We start from the raw sequence: 23,115 nt of genomic DNA on the forward strand, positions 1-23,115 counted from the left end.
CTTTTTAAACTTCCTTTGCTTCATGTTTTTTAATCTACAACTTTTTGCTGCATGCAGCGCCATCTGACAGGAGCAGCCATTTCCGTTCACCCCACTCCACCATTTTCTTTTTTGATTAATGTCAGAATTGTCAGACTCATTCGGCAATTTGGCTTTCGCCACCATTTTTGTTGTTCTCGTGCTTTTTTACAGGTTTTTCCTCTTTTCCCGTGTTTTAATTAGTCATGTCGAGTAGCCGAAACGATTGCCGTATCTACGTGGGTAATCTTCCACCAGACATTCGCACAAAGGACATCCAAGACTTGTTTTACAAGTTCGGCAAAGTCACATTTGTGGACTTGAAGAATAGACGCGGACCCCCCTTTGCCTTTGTGGAGTTTGAGGATCCCAGGTAAGTCCTTAAATCAATAAGTTAATGTAGCATAAAAATGGTGGACCCTTTACAGTAGAGAAATTTTAGTTTTTGCACCATTGTTTGCAATTACTAAATGTGTATGTTTGTATTGTATGAAGGTTAGTGAAGCCTTTATTTTGTAAGGGGAAAGAGTTCAAAGTCAAGTTGGTAATACAAAGGTTGCTTCAATATCATTCACTGAATACAACTAAATTTTGTCAAAAACTTGATTGGTTTATCTCCTGTAACCTTCAAATTTAAGTTAACATTTCCTTAAACTTTAATGTAAATGTAATGATTAGGTAAAGCTTTCTGTAATATATCTAACAACTTTTGATTAATTAGAGATGCTGAAGATGCTGTACACGCAAGAGACGGTTACGACTACGACGGATATCGCCTTAGGGTGGAGTTTCCGCGAGGGGGCGGCAGCGGAAGTAGCCGCGGGGGAAGCAGTTTTAGGGGCAGTAGTCGCGGACGAGGTAACCGGGGACCTCCAGCTAGACGCAGCCAGTACAGAGTGCTGGTGACAGGACTGCCACCTAGCGGCTCTTGGCAAGATTTGAAGGTTTTTTTTTTTACTATTAAATTTCTCATTTATCATTTTAATACACCTCACATTGGCAGGATCACATGAGGGAGGCTGGTGATGTTTGTTTTGCCGACGCCTTTAAGGACGGCTCTGGAGTGGTGGAGTTTTTGCGGTACGAGGACATGAAGTATGCTATTAAGAAACTGGACGATTCGCGGTTTAGGTCTCATGAGGTGGGTTCAGGATGTTTAACGGTGTTGCCAGGTCTGTCACACATTTGGGTAAAAAAGTATGAGAATTAAGGTAAAACTTTAGGGAAATTTTAGTGAAATCTGGCAACTTTTTTAAAACGTTTTTGGGGCAAATACAGATATCATCATTAAAGGGTTGGCAAACACTGAATTGTTTCAGGGTGAGGTAGCTTATATTCGAGTGAAGGAAGATCGTGGAGGCAGTGACAGTCGTCGATCTGGAGGGCGGTCAAGATCCCGTTCGTTTTCACCCAGAAGACGTGGATCACCAACTTACAGTCCTGTGAAGAGGAGTTACTCAAGGAGCAGATCACGATCTTAATCAGTAAGTTCTTATGGTATTATAAAAAAGTGTATACACTCAGGGTATTTTTTTTGCATGCTATAAGGAAATAGTGCGGAAATTTTTAGTTTTTTTGTGTTTTTTCTAGGTTTACCTTTTGGGAAGAGAGTTTTTGGTTCTGATCATAACATAACGCTTTTGCTCTTCATGTTGCTAGGTTTAGAGTGACTACTTTCTCTTTTTTTTTTAATTTGACGTAATTTACAATAATTGTATATGTAAGATTGTTTTAATGTGAATCGCAACGGCCTGGACGGCAACTTATTGATTTTTGAAAGTTCAAGTGCCTCCAGGCTGGCTGTGACTGAGAAAAATTGTTACTTTGTACAAACACACACAACAAAATGGCTAATTCTGTATTTTGTTTTTCAATGTCGGACGTCGTTGGATTAAAAAAGGAAAATACTGGAACATATATTAACGGATGTGTAAGGATTTGGAAAAGGGAACTTCACTGAGGATTCCGAGGATCTTAGCTGGGATATTTTTGGGGGATTTTCTTAATTAAATTAAAATACGAAAAAAAGTGAAATGTAACAATGGTTGTTGTCAAACTGCGCTTGAAAGTGCGAAAAAAACAACAATTGAAATATTTCATTTTTGGGAAGGGGATTTTCTCAAAATTTTGGATTCCAAGGAAGGATTAACGCACGCGCAAGGACACAGTTAAAAAACGAAGGATCCTAGGATCAATCCGGACTTAAAAGGGTAAATACAGAAAAAAATAACAGCATAACCCCCACTTCTTGCTCTAATCTTGCCTTAAAAATGCGGCTTAAACTATTCTGAAAAACCAAACAAAATTGAGACTTATGTTTACCGTACTGTTATTTACCAAAGATAATCAACGGACACGTGTTTTATCCCAGGTCTGAAATCTGGAAAGCTTAGGATTTTGAGGGAAACTGTCGGATTTTTAAACGGATTCTCGGATAGGAATTTATATCTTGGATTTCAATTAAGCGATTTGGTCTCGAGTTGTTTCGATAGTCTTGGAAAGGTCCGGGAGGCCTTGTCTGGGATGCTTCGAAAGGATTTCGAGGTTGTTAAAGGACAGGATTCTCGGAAGGTCGTTCTGAGACAGGTATTTTCCTTTTTCTGTGTTTTTTTTTCGGTATTGTAAATTAACCCCCTCCCGATTTTCCATAAATCTTTAGAGTGTAATTTTTCTGCATGACTATTGTGTCTCTTATTACATAGATATAGTCAATAAATAATTTTTTAATAGGGTTCAAGGTGTTTCTTTAAATCCTATAGTAAGTGAGAGTAAAGTAAAGGCCCGACACTGCATTTAATCAAAACCACAGCCAAAACAGCCTAACTTAATAAAAACATTTAAATAGACACAATTAACAAGGGAGATAAATAATGCTGGCGTAAATGCGGCCGTTCACCCAAGCTCTAGTAACTCCATACTTTGAATATTGCCAAGAATTGACATAAATAATAACCTAATCAGAAACACGAACCGGGAAAATAAAAATCACATAATGCTACACTCTTGATTAGCCGAAGGGTCTGGATTGGTGGGCAGAGCGCTTGGATTACCAGAAGCGTCAAACCCAAAAGGTGTGTCCACATCTCCAACTAACTCGGCAGGAGGTTGTCCGTAGTCTTGCAACTGTAATTTAAGGGTGAATCAAAGGGACAAATACAAAAGCAACAAACTCACTTTTTGCATCAACGCCAACACTTTGGAAAAACGGTCTTTTTTAACTTCCAAACTGTCGTCATCCTTTTCTTGATTCAATTCTTCAAGCACTTCTTCCATCAGTTTTTTCTGGTTTTCATAACGTTCCACCTCTTCTTTCGGTAAAGTGTCTTTGTTTTTTTCTAAGTAGGCTGGCAGTTTTTCGACGAAATCTTGCAGACTTGGACCTAACACCTCTTTGGATAACAGTCCTTGCATCATACCTGTATTCAATATTTAATTACTTTTGAAACTCATTTTGCACGTTTTGTTTTGCAGTGGGGAGTCAATCACCATGCTTACCTTGCATAAAAGGTAAAATATCTCCATCCTGACCAGCACCAGCAGCTCCAAACATTTTCATCAAGTCATCCTCATTGAAAGGAGCCTTAAGATGCTCTTGACCCTGGTTTAAACCTTATAAAACCATTGTTATTACTAAATCATCAGAATTATCATATTTTAAAAATTACCAGAAATTGCTTGAGATATACTGGCAGCAAAGTCCACCGACTGATCTGACAAATCTGTTGGGTTGTTCAACACTTGCTGGGCAGCATCTAAGGGCCCCAAAATGTAAAAGTTGCACATAAGCAGGTTGTCAACAGAATACCTGCCATTTGTTTTAACTTTTCTTGAACAACATCTTGGGTAACTTCAGTGCTGGGATCGCCGCCTGTTAAAAGCCGCGCAAAGTTTTCTTCAAACTGCGCTGCAGCTTGTTGCACAAATTCCGCAGACCATTCTTGAGAAACTTCTGGACAATACAAGTTTTATTCAGTATTGAGTGGTAAAAAAAGTGAAATAAATTAACCTGTGTCTGTTGTAGCACTCTGCTCTTCGAGCTCACTTTTTTCAGCGGCTGGTTTGGCACTTTTGGAATTATTACTAAAGTCTTGTAAAGCACCTAAATTGAAGCTCTTATTGTGTAAGTAATTCAGGCTAAATTGTTTTATAGCTTACTGTCTAAAAGGTCCGCCAATTCCTTGTCTTCATTCTTTTGAGGGGGCTTCTCCTGGTCACTCATATTTTAAATTAAAATTCACACTATAACTGGAAATTGATATTGGAATAGACTATTAGCCTATTGGGGCATTATTGCGTAATAGGGTAAACTTGGAAACTGATTGGGGACAACACTGATATTTAACACCGGTGAAATCTGAACCTTTAGGTGTTTTTTTCCGTAAAGAATATGACGTAATTACCTCTAGACATAAAAATAGGTGGAAATAAGTGGCACCAAGGCAGGAGATGTGTGGATTTTAATTTATAGTTTGATTTGATGAGCTCACAAAATTTGATTAATGTGACGTGAATGTGACATACATAACTGGCGGAGGTCAAACGTCACTTTTAAGGCAAACTCATATTTCTATCTCTTTTTGTACTTTACCATAAACAAAGAACAAACAACCATGGCATTTGCTTGTCATTTTACACAGGTTGACAGACTTTACTCTAACCTAACTTTTGTGTGTTTACAAGTTTTACAATTTTTTTTCCAAACCAAAAATTATAAATAATTTTCTTATTTGAAAACCTACAATGGCATCGGCTAGTAGCACTTCAGCTCGTTCGCTATTCCAAGACTCAAAAACTCGTCTAGCTGACCGTGTACAGGTCAACGTAAACAATGTAGCAGCCGTAGCTAGACAAATCGCCAGGGGATCAAAAAGTCAGGAAGTATGCAACTCCTTTTAATAATAATTGCCTGTAAACACAAACTAATCTCTAGATTTTGATGCATTCGGCACGCAATTTTGCATCGCAGGAAATAGCCATTGAAAACTCTGAAAACAATTTGAAGCGTCTGCAACTGCTATGTGCTCACCTTGGTGTGCAACAGGAAGCTTTGCAAAGGAGGGCAGCACAGTTGGAAGAAGTCAAGGAGCAAGTGCAGGCAATGCAGAGATGATTAGAGGATGTATAGACTTACTCTGGGTAAGTCGGATTGATAGGGAATATGGGGGTAGAGCCATTGAAGTGAACAAGAACTTAACCTATACAAGGTGGGCAAATGCTTCATTACTAAGATATTATTATTTTCAATTTAATAGTGTTATTGTATGTATATTAATCAAACTTTTTAGAATAAACTTCATCCAGCAGTTCAGATTTAAAGAAGCTGTCATGCGAAAATATAATGGCGTTTTTGATTGGCTTGTTTAGTGCTAAACAAATGTATTGCCACACTGTTTCATTGACATTTGATAGAGCAGGATACAGATACATTAGTTACGCCATTAGATTATGGAACAATCACTAAAGCTTAATACAAAAATTATTACATCAATCATCATCATCATCCAACACCACAATGCAGTTGTTTTTACATTTGCTATATTTATATTTGCGTTTTTTCCTCTGAAACAAATTGTTCAAAAAAACAATGTTTGCTAGTTGGATTTTATCAATTTTACCTTTTGATAGGGTTCCTCATTCTTATACTGATCTTGACTCATGTTTTTTTGAAAATTGTGAGTTATTGGGCTTGGTGCTTTATAAGGTGATTGTTGCAAATTAATTTGTAGGTAAACATTATGTTCTTGAGTATATCCTTAAATAAACAATTTTAAGTTAAGAGTTCAGTAGGAATTATTACTATTATTACCTCCTTCTACCCGTTCAATATAACAGATCCTGTTTGATGGGTCAGACTCATAAGCTTGGGATACTAGAGTACCTGGTTGTTGCTGGACAGTTTGATTTAACTCATTTGAATTTCTGAAATAAGTTACAGTGTAAACAATTTTCTAAAGATTATTAATTAATAGAGTCAGGATTAAAAAGCACTAAAATCGTGAAAATAAGCGCTTAAAAAGCAAAATTATTTTCCTCAAAAAAGCACAAAACTCTTTCAGAGATGCAAATTTTTTTACTTTTTTTAGTTCAAGTTTTTAAAGCTTTTAATCTGCTTTAGAAGCATACGGAAGATTTTAGACTGTTTTGATATCTTTTGGGAGTTTCTAGACTAGTTGAAGAACATTTCAAAACTTTTAGACCATTTTGAAAGGTGTTAGACTGCTTGGGAAGCATTTTGGAGTTCCCATAGTGTTTTAAAACCTTTTTAAACTACTTGAGGAGTATTTGAAAGGTTTTTGGACAGTTTCAAGAATATATTGAAGCTTTTGGGAGCTTCTAGATTAGTTGAAGAGCATTTGGATTGTTTTGGAAAGCTTTTGACTGCTTAGGATTTTCATTTTGGAGTTTCTGTAGTGTTTTGAAAGTTTTTTAGACTATTTTAGGAGCATTGAAAGTTCTGGTCTGCGTTTAAATCCTTTGAAACCTTGTAGGCAGTTCTAGAAACATACGGAATCTTTTAGACTGTCTTGAAATGTTTTGAGAGCTTCTAGACTGTTCTAAAAGCTTTTGGAAGGCCTTTGACTGCTTTAGAAGCATTTTGGCGTTTCTGTAGTACTTTGAAATCTTTTTTGACTACTTTAAGAGCATTTGGAAAGTTTCTGGAGAGTTTAAAAAGCATTGAAGGTTTTGGACTGCTTTTAAAGCATTTGAAAACTTATGAAGGGTTGTAGGAACTTATGGAAGCTTTTAAACTGCTCTAGAAGTGCTAACTTCTAGACTAGTTGAGGATCGTTTGGAAGCTTTTAGAGTGTTCTAAAAGCTTTTGAAACCCACTAGGCTGTTTTGTAAGCTTTTGCAGCTTCTATAGTGTTTTGGAATGCTTTTACATTTTTTTAAACTACTTGAGGGGTATTTGGTCAGATTAAATTTGTAAATTAATCACCCATTTGTCAAAGGCTGGTTGCTTTTATTATTTACAAAAAGCAAAATTCCTAGAAATCCGGACTCTATTAATTAATATGCAAGTTAAATTCTACTTACTGTATGCTAGTATGACTAGTTTCTTTGTAGCCACTCTCTGGTAAAAATTCATACAAATATTCTTCTTGTACTTCATTTGTTGCACACTGATGCAACTCCTCAAGACTCTCAAGCTCCACTTGACAATTATAACATTGAAACTTGACTGGTTGACATATTTTCTCCTCTTCCATGATGCAACTTGGACACTGATGAGTGTCCACCTGTGCTGCTGTATCTAGCTCCATATGGCACTTTGGACAAGACCATGTCTTACTTTGGTGTACTAGCTGTTCTAAGCTAGTAGTACTGACTGGTAATTTACAAGTATGTTTGGAAAACTCATCTTTGTATTCAAACACTTTGTTAGTACAAAAGGATGTGTAAGCGGTTGCGCCATCTGTTGAACTCTTTACTAATACATTAAAAAAATTGCTCAACCCCAATTCGATTACATACTTGAATACTCTGGTTATTGTTTGATGACTTAGGCGTGCAAGAATGTTGGTCCAGTTCATTTATATCTTTGAAATAACTTGAACAGTCGCCGCAACAAAAAGATTTATCAATCTGAGAACAGGAAACTGCAGTATTCACAGGTGAAATTAGAGAAATGTCAAACAATTCTATAAAACAACCTTGTAACAACAAGTTGAAATAAATGTCAAGATAATTACCATATATTTCATGAACTTCAGCAAGATGTAGTTGAGCGTCGAACAAGGTTTCAAAAGCACCTTTTAGACTGCATTTTGAACAATGAGAGACTACTTTATCCATATGGCTGAATAGCACGTGACCGTGGAAAGATTGAAGATTTGACCGTATTTCGCCGCAAATTATACACTTAAATAGTCCGGTAATTTCATGAGATGCATTCCTTAATACAAATTACATTGTTATAAAGTGTATAGGAGATAATCACATTTTCTTTGAATTTAAGAAAAATTTGTCACTTACCTGAAATCAAGTTCATTTTTGCAAGGTGTTTTCACTTTTGTCAGTATTTCGTAGGACACTAAAATAGATTTTAACTTATAAACTAACAAATTTTTATAAGTAACATAAGTATACTTACTCATCCTGTGACTTTTGAAATGTTTAGTTAATATGTGCATTCTGTGAAAAAATCGTCCACATTTCCAACACTGTTTCTGACTAAGGTGATTTTTTATGTGTTTGGACAAATCAGCAAAATTACTGACTGGATCTGGACAACATGGACATTTATAAGCAACATTAAGGTCAGTTATATTATATTTTTTAATTGTTTGATTTGGCAAACTTGCTCTTAGGTATGGGAAACTGGATTCAGCTGATGGTTTGCCTATTTTGCCTGTTTCTTCATACACAGTTATAGCACTATTCAGTCTTTGTTTTTGGCTGGGTAGAATTTTTGCCAGAAATATGTTAAAGAGCCAGATTTTTTTGTAACACATTTTACATAAATATATTTCCATTGTCAAGTTTATATCCTGCAAAAAATTAGGAAAGGCATAAAACCAAACCTTCTAAAAATAAATCTTACACAGTTTGGTAAGCACTGGCTTATCAATGTGATGAAGGAATCATTATGTTTGAGGAGCTTTTGATCTTTGGAAACCTTAAAACAAATTCTGCATGCCTTACGGAACACTTTCTTTAAAGGGCCTACTTGATGAACCTCAAAAAAAAAGAAATTTAAATTCTCCAAAAAAGAACCAGAAGTTAAGAGGTTTAAAATACCTGGTCAAAATTAACAGGTTTAGCAATATCTTCAACTAAATGGTGGAACTCAGCCTCCAATTGTGAAAAAATGCTTTTGAAATCACTAAGAATATGAAATTCTCCAGTACACTTCAAACATACTACACTTTTCAATTCCTAAAAAGAAATATCAGGTTGTAATTGAGATGTGCTATAGTAGAAACAATTTAAATTACAACTTACAGTATATTGCAACCCTTCTAAACAATGCTGTAATTTTCTTTGGTTCTCTGCCGATAGTGAACTACCAATAGAAGATTGGCATATTTGGCAATTTGTTTTGAGTGACATAGCTAAAATATTTTTATTTAGTGTGCAAATAAAATATTACAAAAAAGTAGAAAAAATGATTACCAACCTGATTGGGTTGAATCAGTTTTCCTATTATAATTTACTCATAAGTATAGAATTAAATTAGCTTTTATGCCTAGTTTAGGTATAAATAGGAAAATTAATTACATAAACCGCTTTGATTTTGGTTTTTTAATTCACATTCTCCAATTTTGATAACGTTTGTTTGAATTTGCAATTGAAATTTGAACTTCTCCTAAACAGTCCTAACCTAAATCCTAAACATTTGTCATTCAAACAGAACCAAAATAAAAACTTACCGAAATTTAGTATTCACGCTTTTGAGAGATTTTAGAACATTCACATCCCACTATACAATCTCTTATCTATATTTTGGAAAATTTTGGAATAAAATAAAATCAAAACCGTTAACGTTTAATGGCCTTTTGATTGGCATGTTTAGTGCAACACCAGTGTATTGCCACACTGTTTCAATGACATTTGATAGAGCAGGATACAGATACATTAGTTTTGCACTAAACTTACCAATCGAAATCGCCATAAGTTAATCATGATGTCAAACGAAAAATGGAATGATCGACAGTGTTGCCTAGTTGCCTGACAATCCAGATATTCTTTTAGGTGCATTTTTTGGTTTGCGCGATATTTACAATAGATAAATATTGCAAAAAATAGCCTCACCCAACCATTTTTTTCTGTACGGTATGCAGTATACTGCAATAGTTTAAAATTTGCAAGAAGCCATATCACTGGAAAAGCGGCAACACTGGATATGGATTGTCCTATATTTCTTCTCTTCTTTACATGTTGTTGTGTTGACTTTCATATACAGTTAACTTTTATCATATACACTTTAAACGTCAAATGACAACGCTGTCAAAACAAATGTAGTAATGGCGTGGGATAGTTGAGATTTCAATAAAAAAACAATATTAATTCCTGGGCTCTACGCATAAATATTTTAATTGACCTCGAGCTGATTCTTAAAAAGCAATGTGATTCCAGATCGTACGCATTTAAAACGAGTTTCGAAATGGCAACCGCGTCGGAAAATTTGGTGTCGGAAAAAGCGTGGGTCGAGTTTTGCCAGAGACATGCCGCGGCTGCAGCTCAGGACTTTTCGAAAAGTTGTCACAATTACATAAACTTGATCGTGCCGGAGAGCGCCAAGAGTTTCGTCAATCACAAAGATCTAATGAAAAAGTTTATTGAATGTTTCACAGAGGAGTTTGAACGGGATTTTAATAAGCGACATTTGGGGGCCAATAAGTGTGCCAATGGTAGTGGAACTGCTCCTTTGGCTGAAGACACTTTCGAGGTGGAGGATGGCAGCCCTAAAATGGCTCATAAACCTTTTTTTAGAAGGTTTGAAATTCTGTGTTTATCTAGAGAGTTTGTTTTGAAAAAATTATTTTAGACTAAGCTTTAAAATGCTGAGTAGAAAAAGCAAGGACCTGTTTCACAAACACTCAGAAGATGACTCGCCGTCGGCCACTAATAGCAAAACAAAACTGGCAAAAATAGTGGTTGAGTGCCGGAAAGAGGGAATTGTTAATTATTCCACTCCTGAATGTTTGGATCAGCCTTCAGGGCCTCCTAAATGGGAAAAGTGTCGTTTGCAGCTGGTCAAAGCCACTGGGGGTTACATGTTGGAGTTTTATTCACCACCCAAAAATGCTAAAGTAAGTGATATTTAAGAAAAACAGGGAAACAAATTATAATCTGATTAAGATTAAAATGGGATTGGATATGGGTCTTAATATTTGACAGGTATGTTTATTTTATAAGATTAAGATTTGAAAATCCTATCTGAATCCAACATAACCTAACCACCAATTTTCAAAGTTTTTTTTTAAGAAAAGAAGCCCTGAAACTATTGTTGATTTGAAGGGTTGATTTTTAAGAATTCTGATCTGGATGAAAGGTTCATTGCAAATGTTTGTGTATTTCAGGCTTTACAATTCTCTTATTGAGGATAATCCTAAGTTAATCAGGATTGCATTAGTGAAATAAACATAGTAATTAGTAATTAAACTGGATTTATTTTGATTTTTTTGTGACACTTGGCCAAGTTTATCCTACTTCATTGTTTTTAATTTGTTATTACTGATTGTTAATTATTAATCTCTAAAGAGTTAAAACCCTATTATAGTTAGGTATACAGGTTGTCAGTCTTTTCTTAATGCTTATATTAATTAAGGACAGAATTAGCAAGAAGTTGGTTAAATCCAGCCTAACCAGTAACATTTGTACAAGGGGAAACATTTTTAATATTCCAATAATATTACACACTAATTTCCAATAATTCTTTGTAATGGTTACTAATTCCTAATAATACCGAGCAATACCCATTATTTTTTAAAATTACCACAACTGGAGAAAAAACATCTAAAATACAGGGAGATCAAAAAGTTCTAAAAAGGGACAGAAAGTCTAGGTTTTCAAATGAAATGTCCCCTATTTTTATGATTTTATTCTGATTTCCTGTTCAAAGTTAAGGTAAGTTTGTATTAGGTCATTTATGGCTGTTTCCCTGACTTCAACTTTAAGTCCATTTAAGCTAAGTTGAGATTTGAATGTGACAGATCAAGTGCAAAATAACTGGGAAAAGGTCATTATTTGAAAATTCATACTTAAAACTGATAAGAATTGACTAGACTAGACTTTGATATGACAATGGAATAGCCAATAAAACGGTCTTTCCAAAAAATATGGCCGCTTGTGTTGATAGGTAACTCCGTTTGGTCCCCAGAGGGCTCCCAAGTTGGCTGAATGTTTTTCTTGGCTGTTACCATTCTAATTTTTTTAAATCGAGCAGGTGCGGCTCTGATATTGGGCACAAACCTTTCATAAGGATTGTTAAATCCAGGGCCCTAGCAAAATTGTCCAGAAAAAACATTAAGTTCGATTTTTGCTTGCAGTGGCCAAGCTAATGCAAAACTAAAAAAGCTAATACTGCTAAAAATTGTGATTTGCAAAAAGTTTTTCAAGGAATTTTTAGTTATTACGTTGCGGTAGGTCTTGTAGGACACATTACCGTGTTTTTCCTAGTTTTCCAGGGTCAAATTAGCCTTTTAACAGTCAAAAAGTGTTTCTGGTGTACCCTGTCATTTATACCGTAAATAACAGTCTTATTTGCAACAGTGTGTATAAGCTTTTTATGTCAATTGATAGCCAATGAAACAAGCTTTCCATCGACATATAAAAGTTGATTGGTTGATTTTAATGTCGAGTAATGCCTACTAGTTTCCTAACAATGCTCACTAATTCTCCAGCAATGCCTATAATTCCCTACTAAATTCTTAGTAAAGCTGCCAATTCCCAAGTAATGAATTCCTACATTCTTTTTACTAGCTGTTCCTAATAACTACTAGCGGGTAAAATAATGCCTATGTTGTTATGGTAAGTCTTGCATAAATCCCAGAATGATGGGTAGTTTGTAATTGGTCAAGAAAAGCAATTTTCAGCTTGCTGCTTTTTCTTGACCAATTACAAACAGTGCTGCAATTTATGAAAATACTGCACATGTGGACTTTGGCAATACCAAATTTAGGAAGTAAATATTAAAGTAATTCTAAAAACCACTTAAAATTTAAACTTTATTGATTACAGCCTCGTAGTGGAGTGTTCTGTGCCCTTATAACCGAAGCGCGTGAAACTACCGCTTTAGAAATGCCCGACCATGAAAATACTTTTGTCCTAAAAGTCAGTAACAACATGGAATTCGTCATTGAGGCTCATGACACTGACGATATGAGGTCATGGTTGGCCACTATAAGGTAGCCAAACTGTACAATGTTGACACATCAATTAAGATTTACTGAGTGTTGATATTCCAGATACTGTATGCGCTTAGGATCTAGTACTAGCGAGCAAAATTTCAGCAACATTGATTATCAAAGTAACGCCCCTGATTTGCCGCCAAGGCACACGGGTGTTGGTCGGGGAATAGAGAGGCTGTCCTCGAATTCCAATTTTGATATTTGTCCTAGTGCTGAGGGTCATAGTGAGTTTAAAAATTCATGAAGCAAATGCAAACGTTTATTTATTATTGCGCAGACGTGGAATCCGATATAGGGCAGACCCTAAAAAAGGAATTGTGGTTCCATGGTATGTTGCCTAGATCCGAGGCAACTCATCAAGTGTTGCACGATGGCGCAGCTGGACATGGACGGTTTTTGGTCAGACAGAGCGAAACTCGAACCGGGGAGTTTGTTTTGACTTTCAACTTTCAGGTTGTTTTCACCGTTTCCCCTATTTCAGCTTGTTTACCGTTTTTTTTTGTACAGGGTAGGGCAAAACACCTTAGAATGACAATAAACGAGAACGGACAGTGCAGACTGCAGCACTATTGGTTCGCCTCAATTTACGAAATGTTGGAAAACTTCCGCACTCATCCCATTCCTTTGGAAAGCGGAGGAAATTCAGACGTTACGCTAACTGACTACATTTTAAATTCAAACGCCCGTCAACAGGTGAATAATACTATTTATTTGTTTTAAATACAATTAAATTAATTGTTTCAGCTTCAGCATTCGTCCACGAGGAGCAACGTACCGTCCCCAAACAGCGCGACTGTTCCAAACGGAGTAGAGTCAACGGGTGCGACAAGGAGAGCGCCACTGCCCGTACCGGAAGTCAGACAAGTGAGATAGATGTTAGACGCTGTGGTTGTAAATGTATGCAAGACAGAACGAAAGAGATTTTAAGAACGAATCTTTTTATAAACAATTTTAGTTAATTTCTGTGTGCCTTTTTTGTGACTGGATGATATTGTGTGTTTTCTATTTATATGTCTGAATCACTGTAAAAGCTTTAATTTGCTTTAGTGTAGGTGTTTTTTTTTGTATTCTTTTGTTGTTCAAGCAACAACTCTCTATACCTCATCTAGTTTTTTTAAGTTGAAATTTTTTTTGAATCTCACATTTTTTGTATCATTTTGATGTTTTTCTATTTCTGTTTATTTTGTTATTTTTTATTTTATTAGCATACTTGTGACCTTCAAACTGTGTCAGGTTGGTTGGTTTAAAAAAAACTTACAACATGGAGTATAATATGAGACATAAAAATGTGTAATGGCAGTGTTGGAAATTATTGTGAGAACAATCAGGAAGGTTTAGTAACAAAAATGTTTATGTCCTTTTTAAGTTTTATGGAAAAGTATAAAAAATATCTATACCCAAACTTCACACTAAATTAGAAAAGGCTTGACAAGTTTGACATTAACAAAGTCCACATAGGCAGCATTTGTGTGACTTTCAGTACATCACGTGGTTTGTGATTGGTCTAGAAAAAGCAGCAAGCTAAAAGCTGCTTGACCAATCACAAACAAAAGCCTGATACATTTTCAAGGTCTACAACATCCATTAGCCGCTAAACATCGTACCATTTTTTTTTGTAAATAAGTTCTGGTTCAATTTGGAATAAAAATTGAAACTTCCCTATTGAACCAGACATTTTATAGTATTGAACCTTAAATCGCACAAAAAAGTGTTAAAAACCTGCTCTTTTGTTGCTTATAAGGGTCGTGTAGGTTTAGGTACAAACGAAAGTGCAATTTTTAAGTTATTATACAAAATTCGCTTATTTTTCTTTTTTTAAGTGTTTAAAAACTCTACTTTTTGATATTATAGCAATCTTGATATTAAGCCACACTTGAAAGAAGACAATATTTTTTTTAATTCATCCACTTTAAAATCCAAACTTGAAAATAAGTATTTTTTACGTTAATAATAGTATAACTTTTTGGATTTGGTAGATTGTTTTGTGAACGTTACTAATTTATTTTTTAAGTAGTGTAAATATAAAAGTATTCAAAATTTTTGGCTTTTTTGTTTTATTTTTCTTCTTGATTATACACACCGACCGAAATCCCGTTTTTTTAAGGACTTTTTTACAGGTGGTGGCGCACAGCGGTAGCGTCCGGACGCAGGAAACTGTTACGACGGAGACCCCAAATGAAACGCCCAATCGAGCTGTGGAAAACCAATACAGTTTTGTTTAAGAGACAAAATAGTCGCATACCGCTGGTGGTCATCAAATCAAAATATTTGTATTTTTAAAAGGGGACTACCAATTTTTTTCAATGTTTCAGGAGACTAAAACATTCCATTTAAGCATTATTGTATGTTTATTAAACTGTCGTACATCTGAAAATAGTATAACTAAGACAAATTATTGATTTTTGTGCTAGTTCCTACTTTTATGCCAACTGACTACATTTATTGTTATTTACATGTACTTGGTTATTATTCTAGATTAATGTATTTTGTAATATACATTTCACATTTGTGATTTCAATTTGTTTTTGTCTTCAATCATCAAAAACACTTAAAAGTTTTACATTCAAGTACTCAGCAAAAACACTCTCTGACAGTTTTTCCTGTTTAAATCTTCCCAAAACTTTTGCCAAATTTACCGTCAATACATGCCAACAAGTTATATTTGTACCCTTACCCAGTACACAATTGTGGAAAAAGTCACACTGACAAAAGTTAATTCCCTCAAAGACTACATACTGTTCCTGTGGAGTGGATACTTCAAATACCCAACGACGAGCATCTTCAGTGCTATACCTGGTGATTTGGACTTTGTCAATCATCTCAGTCGCTTTGGAGAAAGGTTCTCCAAAGTATGAATGTAGCACCTCTAAGATATGGTCAGTAACTACAATGATAGTAGAGTATTTTATATAAATTGACAAAAATAAAGCAACTTACGACAACCCTGTGTTGTAAACGTGTCCTGGGCCTCATCAAATATTTTAAATGCTTGTGCAGGCAGAAAACTTTTGCTGCCTTCCATCTAAATTCAGGTCTTTAGTAGGTTTTCCTCTTTGAAGCTAATTTGATGTGATCAACAAAAACATAACCCTTGTTTTGTTGTAAAATTTTGTAGATGGCAGTGTATCCGTAAAAGTTTTGGTCTTACAGGACATTCTCATATAAACCAATCCCCCAAAATTGACGAAAACAGCAAAACAACATGCAATTTGAATTTGTTACAGTTCCCAAATAAACAAATAACAAAAACAACATAACCTAACCTAACTTGTCGTCCAGATAACGTCAAAATTTTATCGCGCTCGGAACGCATGTAATAGACAAGAAAGGCAAATGATGACGTAACCGCGACGGGAAAAAAAATGGACCATACGTCTAAATATCGTAGAAAACAAAAGATAGAGCACATTTCAAGCTTTCTAAAAATATACCCACATGAGTTGATTGATAACACCGTTTGGCCGATCTCGAACTAAGTGACAGCTACTGTCCTTTTGACAGCTGGAATGGATTCCTCGTCCCCAAATTAGTCGAAAATGAGTACCATCAACCCTAGTGAAATCCGACTGGTTTTGACGTTATTAGCTGTCAAAGTGATCTGTCACTTTGCAACAATAATGCATCTCAAGCGTTTTTTATCAAAACAAAACGAGTAAAGGGTGGTTTTTGACTAATTTTGGGGCGCCCAATCCATTGGTGAAATCACTTTTTTGATATCTCCACAAATCGCCAGTATCTCGAATTGAGTCACAGTTACTGTCATTTTGACAGCCGAAATGGATTCCCCGTCCCCAAATTAGTCGAAAATGAGTACCATCAAGCCTAGTGAAATCGGACTGGTTTTGACGTTATTAGCTGTCAAAGTGACCGGAACAAACCGAGTGAATTTTGTTCTCCTCTCGCCAGGATACAAAATTAAAAATAAGCGAGCGTCTTGGAAAACAGAGGCGTGGCCAGAATGCGATGATGGACGGAAGGACACGATGGTTTCCGGATTCCCAAGGTTGCCTGGCGCGCGCGCTGAGAGTAATAACTAATAACCAAGATTAGAGCCAGCGAACGACAATCAAATGTTTACATTCCGACCTAACCTCAACTTTTCTTTATTTCTTTTTTTATAGCAGGGAGGTGGGAGGTTGCCGTTATCAAATTTGTAAAAGTAAGAAATATGATTTAATACATTCCAGTTTTTATTAAATAAATTATTAATAATAATTAACAGCTCTAAAGTCACTTAGTATAGTTTTAAGTGCCCTGTTATTTTTTCCAAAACACTTTTCCGTGCGGGGCCTATCGCTATCACAGTTCGAGTACCTACAAAAACATTAAATTAGAAAACACATTTACCCCAGATAAGGAATTTAATAACCTGGCGCTACTTGAGTTTGTCCTGCATCCCTAATAATGCAACTAAGCACATTTAACTGTTTAGCTTTTTTATCAAGATCCATCATCTGCTCTTCTGACTCCACTCTAAGGGCAATTTTGGTGCCGCCTTAAAACATAAGCAATAACGATTTAAGAAATTAAAGCAACTTGTAGAACATACTAGATTTACCATTTCTCAGCCAATCTTTCAGTAAAGCGGGTGAAGTGCTCAAAGTGTTGGCGTAGGCCGCCATAGCCCCATGCCCGCACTGTGCGGCCACTTTACCCTTTTGCATCTTTAAATCGTTGCGTACCCCTAAGATTAATCTCACTTCGTCGTCAGTGTCCTCAAACTAGTCTCAACACTTTTATGGGGTTATTTTATTGAGTAAAGTACAAAGACAAACCTCGTAGCGCTCTTCCATACCATTCGACCACACTGGGTTTCCTTTTACTTTGGGCTTATGATGACGGAACTTAAGGACAAAATATGTGGAGGCAGCACCTATCAGAGTGCCCGCACTAAATACAGTTAAGTAGGAAGTACTGGGAATAAGCCCCATTTTAAAAAATCTAAAATTTAATCTCAAACAAATTTGTTGGTTTAAGTTAGGTTAGGTTAAATAAAGTTTTCTTCTTATTATTTAAGTCACATGACCTTGGCTTGAGTGTCCTCTAACCTGTTTTTTTTTCTAGGTTATGTTACAATAATAAGCACCTACAACCCTACATTGTATTGTGGTTTTTCCAATTTTTAGCTTCAAGCAAGAAATTTGAAGGTACAAATCGACAAAGGATGAATCCCGTAAATGACGAGGGTCAAAAACAGCCCATGACAGACGAAGAACGACTGAAACTGGCCCAAAAACTGGACGCTGACTTGGAGCAGTTTATAAACAATTTACCGAAAAAACGCTATGAAGATGGCTGGCCTGAGGATAGATGGGAAGAGGTACTTACTAAAGTTTAATGTGCCCGAATTTGATTTGCACTCTTTACTTGAACAGGAAATGGCCAAACATCCATTTTTCATGACCGAGTCCCCTCAGTTGGGACAAGACCTGCATCCTTTGTATGAAGGACTACAAAAACTTAAGTATGATCCTGAGGAAAACGAACCAGCTGGTAGGGGCTCAATGGACTAAATTCTGCAAATTTTTGTTTGGGGTACAATTCCAGAACTGGCAACAGCTTACAAGGAAGATGGTAATTTCAATTTTAAGCACAAAAACTACAGATTGGCTATAGTTGCCTACACTGAGGGTATAAAGCAAAAATGTGGGGACCCTGACATTGAAGCTACTTTACTGAACAATAGAGCTGCTGCCCATTGGTTTTTAAAAAACTACAGGTACTTCATAACTCTAAAATGTTTACTATTTGGTGGGTGTAGATCATGTTTAAAGGACTGCGAGTTGGCACTGAAACTTAAGCCTTATTATGACAAAGTACTGACCAGGGCTGCCAATTGTTGCTACCACTTGGAACAGTACAATAAAGCAGTTGAATATTGCGATCAAATTTTGGAAGGTAACAAAACCCATAAAGAAACCCTTGAATTGAGGAAAAAATGTATTAATGAGGCTAAGTTGAAGGAGAGAAATGAAAGGAAAAAAGCTGCCGAGGACAAAAAGTGTAAGATGTTGGAAGACAAGCTGATTGAAGAGATTATTAAAAGGGGTTACCATATAGAAGGAGGTCAAAAAGGTTGGTAAAACCTACTTTACTAATTGTAAACTGTAAGGAAAGAAAATGTGTTTTTAATTTAAGGCAATATAAACTTGAGTTTGTTGGAACCATGTTTGCCACAATTAGTACACAGTAGAGTGTTTTTACAGGATGAGACAAATTGTTTGGTATGGCCGGTTGTTTTTGTGTATCCTGAGTATAAAATTATGGATTACATCCAACAGTTTAGTGAACAAGACAGGTATAAACATCACTTTCAGTGTGAAGAATAATTTTAATGGTTTTTTAAAGTGTTTTAGAGCATTTAAGCACCGTTTTTGCCACCAGTCCTGAATGGGACCAGCAACAAAAATACAGGCCAGACAACTTAAATGTGTATTATGAAAATAACAAAAAAGTTTTAGTGAAAGTTGAGGTCACTAAGAGTTTAGCAGAAATTTTAAAGTTTCCAGAGTAAGTGAGGGTTTTAATGCAGATTTTGAGTTTGATGTATTTATTTTTTGTAGTTACCTGATTAAAGGAGGGACGCCCTCTTTTATTGTTTTAGTAAAAAACAGTGAGGCTGAAAAAAAATTGTTGGAAAGTAATTAACTAGAAAGGAACAAATAAAACTTTTTTATCTACAAAATGGTTTGATTTCAATATTTGCCTCAATAAAATTTGTATAACAGCAGTAAATAAATAATTCTTATCACATTACTAGGCCCCCCATTTATCACAATTGGCTAAGATAACTTGAGTGTCATGTTGATTTAAAAAAACTTAAAATTCCCTTTGGTTTTCTGTCTGCTTTACTGGCCACAGAAGCAGAACTGACATTAATCTCTAAGTGCAACTTTTTGGCGGCGTGATAGTCTTTGTGTTCCTCTAAATCACTAACCCATTGACCGCACTCACAGCACTGGTTCAAACTTTTATCTGGTACCATTTTGAAGTATTCCCCTATTGGTTTGTGTTGCAAGTCTGCGACTTTCCTCTTCTTTGATATTTTGGTTTCCTGTTTCATTGCAAGGGCTGCAGGCTGATTTTTGTACAAGTGGGCCTCTGTTTTTACCAGACTTAATGCAAAGTGATAATCCTGATGGGACTGGTAGTCTTCAGTTTTTATGCTTTTACCGCACTCTGTGCAATTAATTAGTTCACTTGTATCCACAGTCATTAGTGGTTTTGACGTGTCAAAATCTCTATTTGTGTTAAAGTATTTGTTGAAGAATGATTGTTTTTCAGGGTTTTGATTGTTATAAAAATCGACTTCGTTGCTTAATGAGTCTTTGGAAACATCTGAACTTGTATTTGTTTTGTCAAGTGACTCAAACAGTGTGATTTCTTGTGTTTCAATTTTGTCAGGATGAACTTGTTCATAATAAACCAAGTTGTCTGAGCATAAATCATCACCTTCTTCAGTTGTCTGAGAGTAAATTGAGTCATTACTTGAACTTCTAGTCTCAACTGTTCTGGAGTTGTTTAATTTTTCTTTCATTTGCTGGAAAAAAGTAGTAATTTCCCTGGTTTTTTTAACGTCTTGGAACTGGCCAGCACTAATACCTAAATAAACACATTACTAAACATTTCTAGCTGAAACATAGCATACACTCACCAAAAAATGTAATTCCATAACTGCCATCATCTTTACAACAATTCTTTTGTAAAATTTTAAAAGTGTTGTCCACAATATGCTTTTGCTCGTACATGTTTAAAGGATGACTTTTTGAGCTGTGTACTTCGTCACCTTCAACTTCCTGACCGTAACTAACCACCATTTGTCTAGCTTTACGATTGTTTTCCTCTAAATCTTTATTAAGTCGCTCAAGCATTTCTTGTGCAAGTTCATTCACCCAATGTTCCACCTGCTCGCTTGTGCACAATCTGGCTCTACCAGTAAAATTTTTTGAACACCCTATAGACTTAGCAATGAGTCTAGTATTGACTGGCTCTACGTCAACACCTTGAGCCAGGTTATAAAGCCAACGGGCTGATTTCTCTTCAAAGTGCTTTGTTAATTCTTTTAGGCTGAATTTAGCCAGTTCTGCCATGTATTCAATGTGGAGTTTTTCAGTTACAGTTACTCCGAATTTTCCCCCTAAACCTGTGATTTTTTTAACTGGAATTGTTTGGTACAGCTGTTGCACAGCCCCTTGAGGTAAAACAGTTTGTTTGTTGGGTTTATGCAACCCGCACACTAGTTTAGCCAAGATTTTATTGTGAGCTATACCAGCTGAACATTGATAACCTAGTGAAGTATTTAATGTGGTTTCTGGACACCATATCAAAATCTACTTACCTGTTAGTTTGAAGACTTCAGCGCGTATTTCTTCTGCTATTACAGCCCCTAAAGCCAACTTGAAGTCAGCTTCATTATATTGGGAAATGTTGGCTAAAAAATCTGGAGTGGTGGTGCCCACAACAAAAGTGTTCAGTAACTGTTCTGGATGAATTCGGTCCTGGTCTTCTTGAATTCGTTTATCTATGATGTGTGTGATATCCATGTAGGCTTCGTCCACCGAAGCTCGTTCTAAATTCGGTGTAAAAGTTTGCAGAACGTTGGCCACTCTTTTGCCAGCGTCTCGATACTTGGACAATTCGGCTTTGCCGCGCACTTCTGGTACTTTGACTAACACAATTTCAGGACAAACTTTTTTCGCATCGTCGCCTCTCATATGTCTTTGTACTCCTTTGTTTCTGGCAGGGTAGTTTACAGCAATTATTCTGAAATTTTGATTTATAGCTTGAGTGCTTGAGGGTTAGTTGTTTTCAAAGGATTTATGTCTTTCAGAATGGTTTAGCATATACTAGATGGCTTTACAGTGTATAATCTCTTTAATCTGGACACTGAGTATTAAAAGGACACTTTTCCTTAATCTGAACAATTGACAAGGTCCACTTGTTGAATCTTGCTAGTTGAAGGAGTTTAAGTGATTCAAACGTCTACAGTATCAGTCTGAGCTAGTATTTTTGCAAAGTTACTAGAAAATGTTGAAAAGAAGCCCTACTTTTAAAACCAAAATTGTGAAATTGGCAAAATAGCCACCTCCTAAGTTTTAGGTTTAAGGTAACTCAGAACAGGCTGAATTTTAGCTTAGACAGTATATCACAAAAGAAAAAAAGCCTTAAAGGCAGCAAAATAAGTTCCAGAAGAGGTTGGGTTAGGTTAGCAGGTGTCTGGTTATCTTTAATTTTAGTAATTTGAACACTCTCCCTGTATTTAATTGTTCAGGTTTTGTAAGATCACTGCACCAGCAAGTTGGGAATCATTTTTGTCAACATCAAAAATTAATTTTAAAAAATTGCATGACTACTTTTCTCTCAAGATTTTTTCATCCATATTTTTATTATTTTTTTTTGAATATTGATTGAACCCAAGATATTGAAGTAGTCTATTTATATGAACAACTAAGAGCTGTGTTATTCTTCACTTCTTTAATGTCATTTACCAGTAAACCAGAGATCAACTAGTTATTAGATAAAACTACAATTTTGTATGGATATTGTATTTGTTAATGAGAAATTAGAATTCACATTGTTTGAAATAGTAATCTTTTTCATGGTAATTTACAGATTGAAATATAAATATGCTTTGGTAAAGTGAAAATTTTGGTTAGATGATAAATTAATGGTACAGTGACCCTATTACCCAGCAAAATTCATGGAAGATAAAGCTAATATTATGAATAGTAAGTAATTAATGTCAAATAAAGAATGACTATACAATTACATACAAAATAGCTTGAAGCTGGTTAACTTTTTCCAGCTTGGAACTGTACATTTACTTACTAATTACATTATTATAGAGAACTTTTCATATAAAATTGATGTATAGAAAATTAATGTGAGTTCTTACCCTCCCCCACGCCACTGATTGTACTGCACCACCGCCAAGGGCTTGCCTTTCAATTTGGGGTCTAAATTTTCCTCCACCTGACAGAAGAAACAGTCCATATCTATGAGCACGATAATACGACTTGTATGATCCATATTCGGTAACTATATATTGTTTAAGGCACAGAAAATTATTAATAATTTACCGAAAACTGTTTTTTTTTAGGTTCAAAGTATTGTTAAACTGTATTTATTTGAAAAATAAAGCTTGTAAACAAATTCATAACCTCAAAAGTCAAAAGCTCGGCATTTCTGCAAATTGTCAAAAGTGCAGTAATGCCAGGTTGTCAAAACTCATGTAATAAAA

The 23,115-nt window shown here is 35.6% G+C and overlaps 8 protein-coding genes and 1 long non-coding RNA gene across 12 annotated transcripts; 5 read left to right on the top strand and 4 right to left on the bottom strand.

The window, feature by feature from the left end:
• The first annotated feature begins 114 nt into the window (after window positions 1-114).
• On the top strand, window positions 115-2,750 carry SF2 (splicing factor 2). 2 transcript variants are annotated; one of them, XR_014177753.1, is made up of 6 exons: window positions 115-391; window positions 740-962; window positions 1,022-1,159; window positions 1,338-1,502; window positions 1,609-2,228; window positions 2,390-2,750. XR_014177753.1 is itself a non-coding variant. In XM_081976329.1 (5 exons), exons 1-4 carry the CDS (start codon window positions 225-227, stop codon window positions 1,497-1,499), a joined length of 690 nt encoding a protein of 229 aa, XP_081832455.1. In that variant the 5' UTR covers window positions 115-224; the 3' UTR covers window positions 1,500-1,502; window positions 1,609-2,750. The 2 variants fall into 2 exon arrangements, 1 of the variants encoding a protein (XP_081832455.1); XM_081976329.1 differs by having other exon boundaries at window positions 1,609-2,750.
• Window positions 2,751-2,792: 42 nt separating this feature from the next.
• On the bottom strand, window positions 2,793-4,485 carry Pex19 (peroxisomal biogenesis factor 19). Its single transcript, XM_081976328.1, has 7 exons — window positions 4,174-4,485; window positions 4,025-4,117; window positions 3,824-3,967; window positions 3,684-3,770; window positions 3,514-3,627; window positions 3,193-3,434; window positions 2,793-3,141 (listed from the first exon to the last, which is right to left on the bottom strand). The coding sequence occupies exons 1-7, from the start codon at window positions 4,235-4,237 to the stop codon at window positions 3,004-3,006; spliced, it is 882 nt and encodes a 293-aa protein (XP_081832454.1). The 5' UTR covers window positions 4,238-4,485; the 3' UTR covers window positions 2,793-3,003.
• Window positions 4,486-4,606: 121 nt separating this feature from the next.
• On the top strand, window positions 4,607-5,801 carry BORCS7 (BLOC-1 related complex subunit 7). The gene is made up of 3 exons (XM_081976334.1): window positions 4,607-4,896; window positions 4,949-5,154; window positions 5,304-5,801. Exons 1-2 carry the CDS (start codon window positions 4,759-4,761, stop codon window positions 5,126-5,128), a joined length of 318 nt encoding a protein of 105 aa, XP_081832460.1. The 5' UTR covers window positions 4,607-4,758; the 3' UTR covers window positions 5,129-5,154; window positions 5,304-5,801.
• On the bottom strand, window positions 5,250-9,074 carry LOC145726970 (uncharacterized). The gene is made up of 11 exons (XM_081976318.1): window positions 8,965-9,074; window positions 8,761-8,898; window positions 8,564-8,698; window positions 8,114-8,510; window positions 7,996-8,053; window positions 7,713-7,915; window positions 7,495-7,661; window positions 7,057-7,445; window positions 5,825-5,937; window positions 5,634-5,770; window positions 5,250-5,577 (listed from the first exon to the last, which is right to left on the bottom strand). Exons 1-11 carry the CDS (start codon window positions 9,070-9,072, stop codon window positions 5,503-5,505), a joined length of 1,920 nt encoding a protein of 639 aa, XP_081832444.1. The 5' UTR covers window positions 9,073-9,074; the 3' UTR covers window positions 5,250-5,502.
• On the top strand, window positions 8,141-9,254 carry LOC145726983 (uncharacterized). The gene is made up of 2 exons (XR_014177754.1): window positions 8,141-8,279; window positions 8,331-9,254. It is a non-coding gene; the product is annotated as an uncharacterized LOC145726983 (long non-coding RNA).
• Window positions 9,255-9,965: 711 nt separating this feature from the next.
• On the top strand, window positions 9,966-15,393 carry Lnk (SH2B adapter-like protein Lnk). Of its 2 annotated transcripts, none has more exons than XM_081976323.1 (8): window positions 9,966-10,458; window positions 10,511-10,775; window positions 12,706-12,872; window positions 12,933-13,099; window positions 13,153-13,328; window positions 13,383-13,568; window positions 13,626-13,739; window positions 14,993-15,393. In XM_081976323.1, exons 1-8 carry the CDS (start codon window positions 10,127-10,129, stop codon window positions 15,095-15,097), a joined length of 1,512 nt encoding a protein of 503 aa, XP_081832449.1. In that variant the 5' UTR covers window positions 9,966-10,126; the 3' UTR covers window positions 15,098-15,393. The 2 variants fall into 2 exon arrangements, with proteins under 2 accessions (XP_081832449.1, XP_081832448.1); XM_081976322.1 differs by having other exon boundaries at window positions 9,967-10,458; window positions 13,620-13,739.
• A 1,501-nt stretch (window positions 15,394-16,894) lies between these two features.
• Window positions 16,895-19,560, top strand: Dpit47 (DNA polymerase interacting tpr containing protein of 47kD). The gene is made up of 8 exons (XM_081976324.1): window positions 16,895-17,034; window positions 18,002-18,195; window positions 18,251-18,368; window positions 18,423-18,594; window positions 18,637-18,950; window positions 19,014-19,173; window positions 19,224-19,385; window positions 19,439-19,560. Exons 2-8 carry the CDS (start codon window positions 18,040-18,042, stop codon window positions 19,521-19,523), a joined length of 1,167 nt encoding a protein of 388 aa, XP_081832450.1. The 5' UTR covers window positions 16,895-17,034; window positions 18,002-18,039; the 3' UTR covers window positions 19,524-19,560.
• LOC145726979 (putative peptidyl-tRNA hydrolase 2) lies at window positions 17,043-17,888 on the bottom strand. 2 transcript variants are annotated; one of them, XM_081976332.1, is made up of 4 exons: window positions 17,651-17,888; window positions 17,425-17,596; window positions 17,245-17,370; window positions 17,043-17,189 (listed from the first exon to the last, which is right to left on the bottom strand). In XM_081976332.1, the coding sequence occupies exons 1-4, from the start codon at window positions 17,804-17,806 to the stop codon at window positions 17,110-17,112; spliced, it is 534 nt and encodes a 177-aa protein (XP_081832458.1). In that variant the 5' UTR covers window positions 17,807-17,888; the 3' UTR covers window positions 17,043-17,109. The 2 variants fall into 2 exon arrangements, with proteins under 2 accessions (XP_081832458.1, XP_081832459.1); XM_081976333.1 differs by having other exon boundaries at window positions 17,434-17,596; window positions 17,651-17,885.
• PolH (DNA polymerase eta) lies at window positions 19,532-23,048 on the bottom strand. Its single transcript, XM_081976317.1, has 4 exons — window positions 22,771-23,048; window positions 21,214-21,638; window positions 20,530-21,162; window positions 19,532-20,477 (listed from the first exon to the last, which is right to left on the bottom strand). The coding sequence occupies exons 1-4, from the start codon at window positions 22,902-22,904 to the stop codon at window positions 19,675-19,677; spliced, it is 1,995 nt and encodes a 664-aa protein (XP_081832443.1). The 5' UTR covers window positions 22,905-23,048; the 3' UTR covers window positions 19,532-19,674.
• Window positions 23,049-23,115: the final 67 nt, after the last annotated feature.

Source organism: Ips typographus, linkage group LG3 (assembly GCF_016097725.1).
Source record: "Ips typographus isolate SLU linkage group LG3, UJ_Ityp_2.0, whole genome shotgun sequence".
Taxonomy (NCBI): Eukaryota; Metazoa; Arthropoda; class Insecta; order Coleoptera; family Curculionidae; genus Ips; species Ips typographus.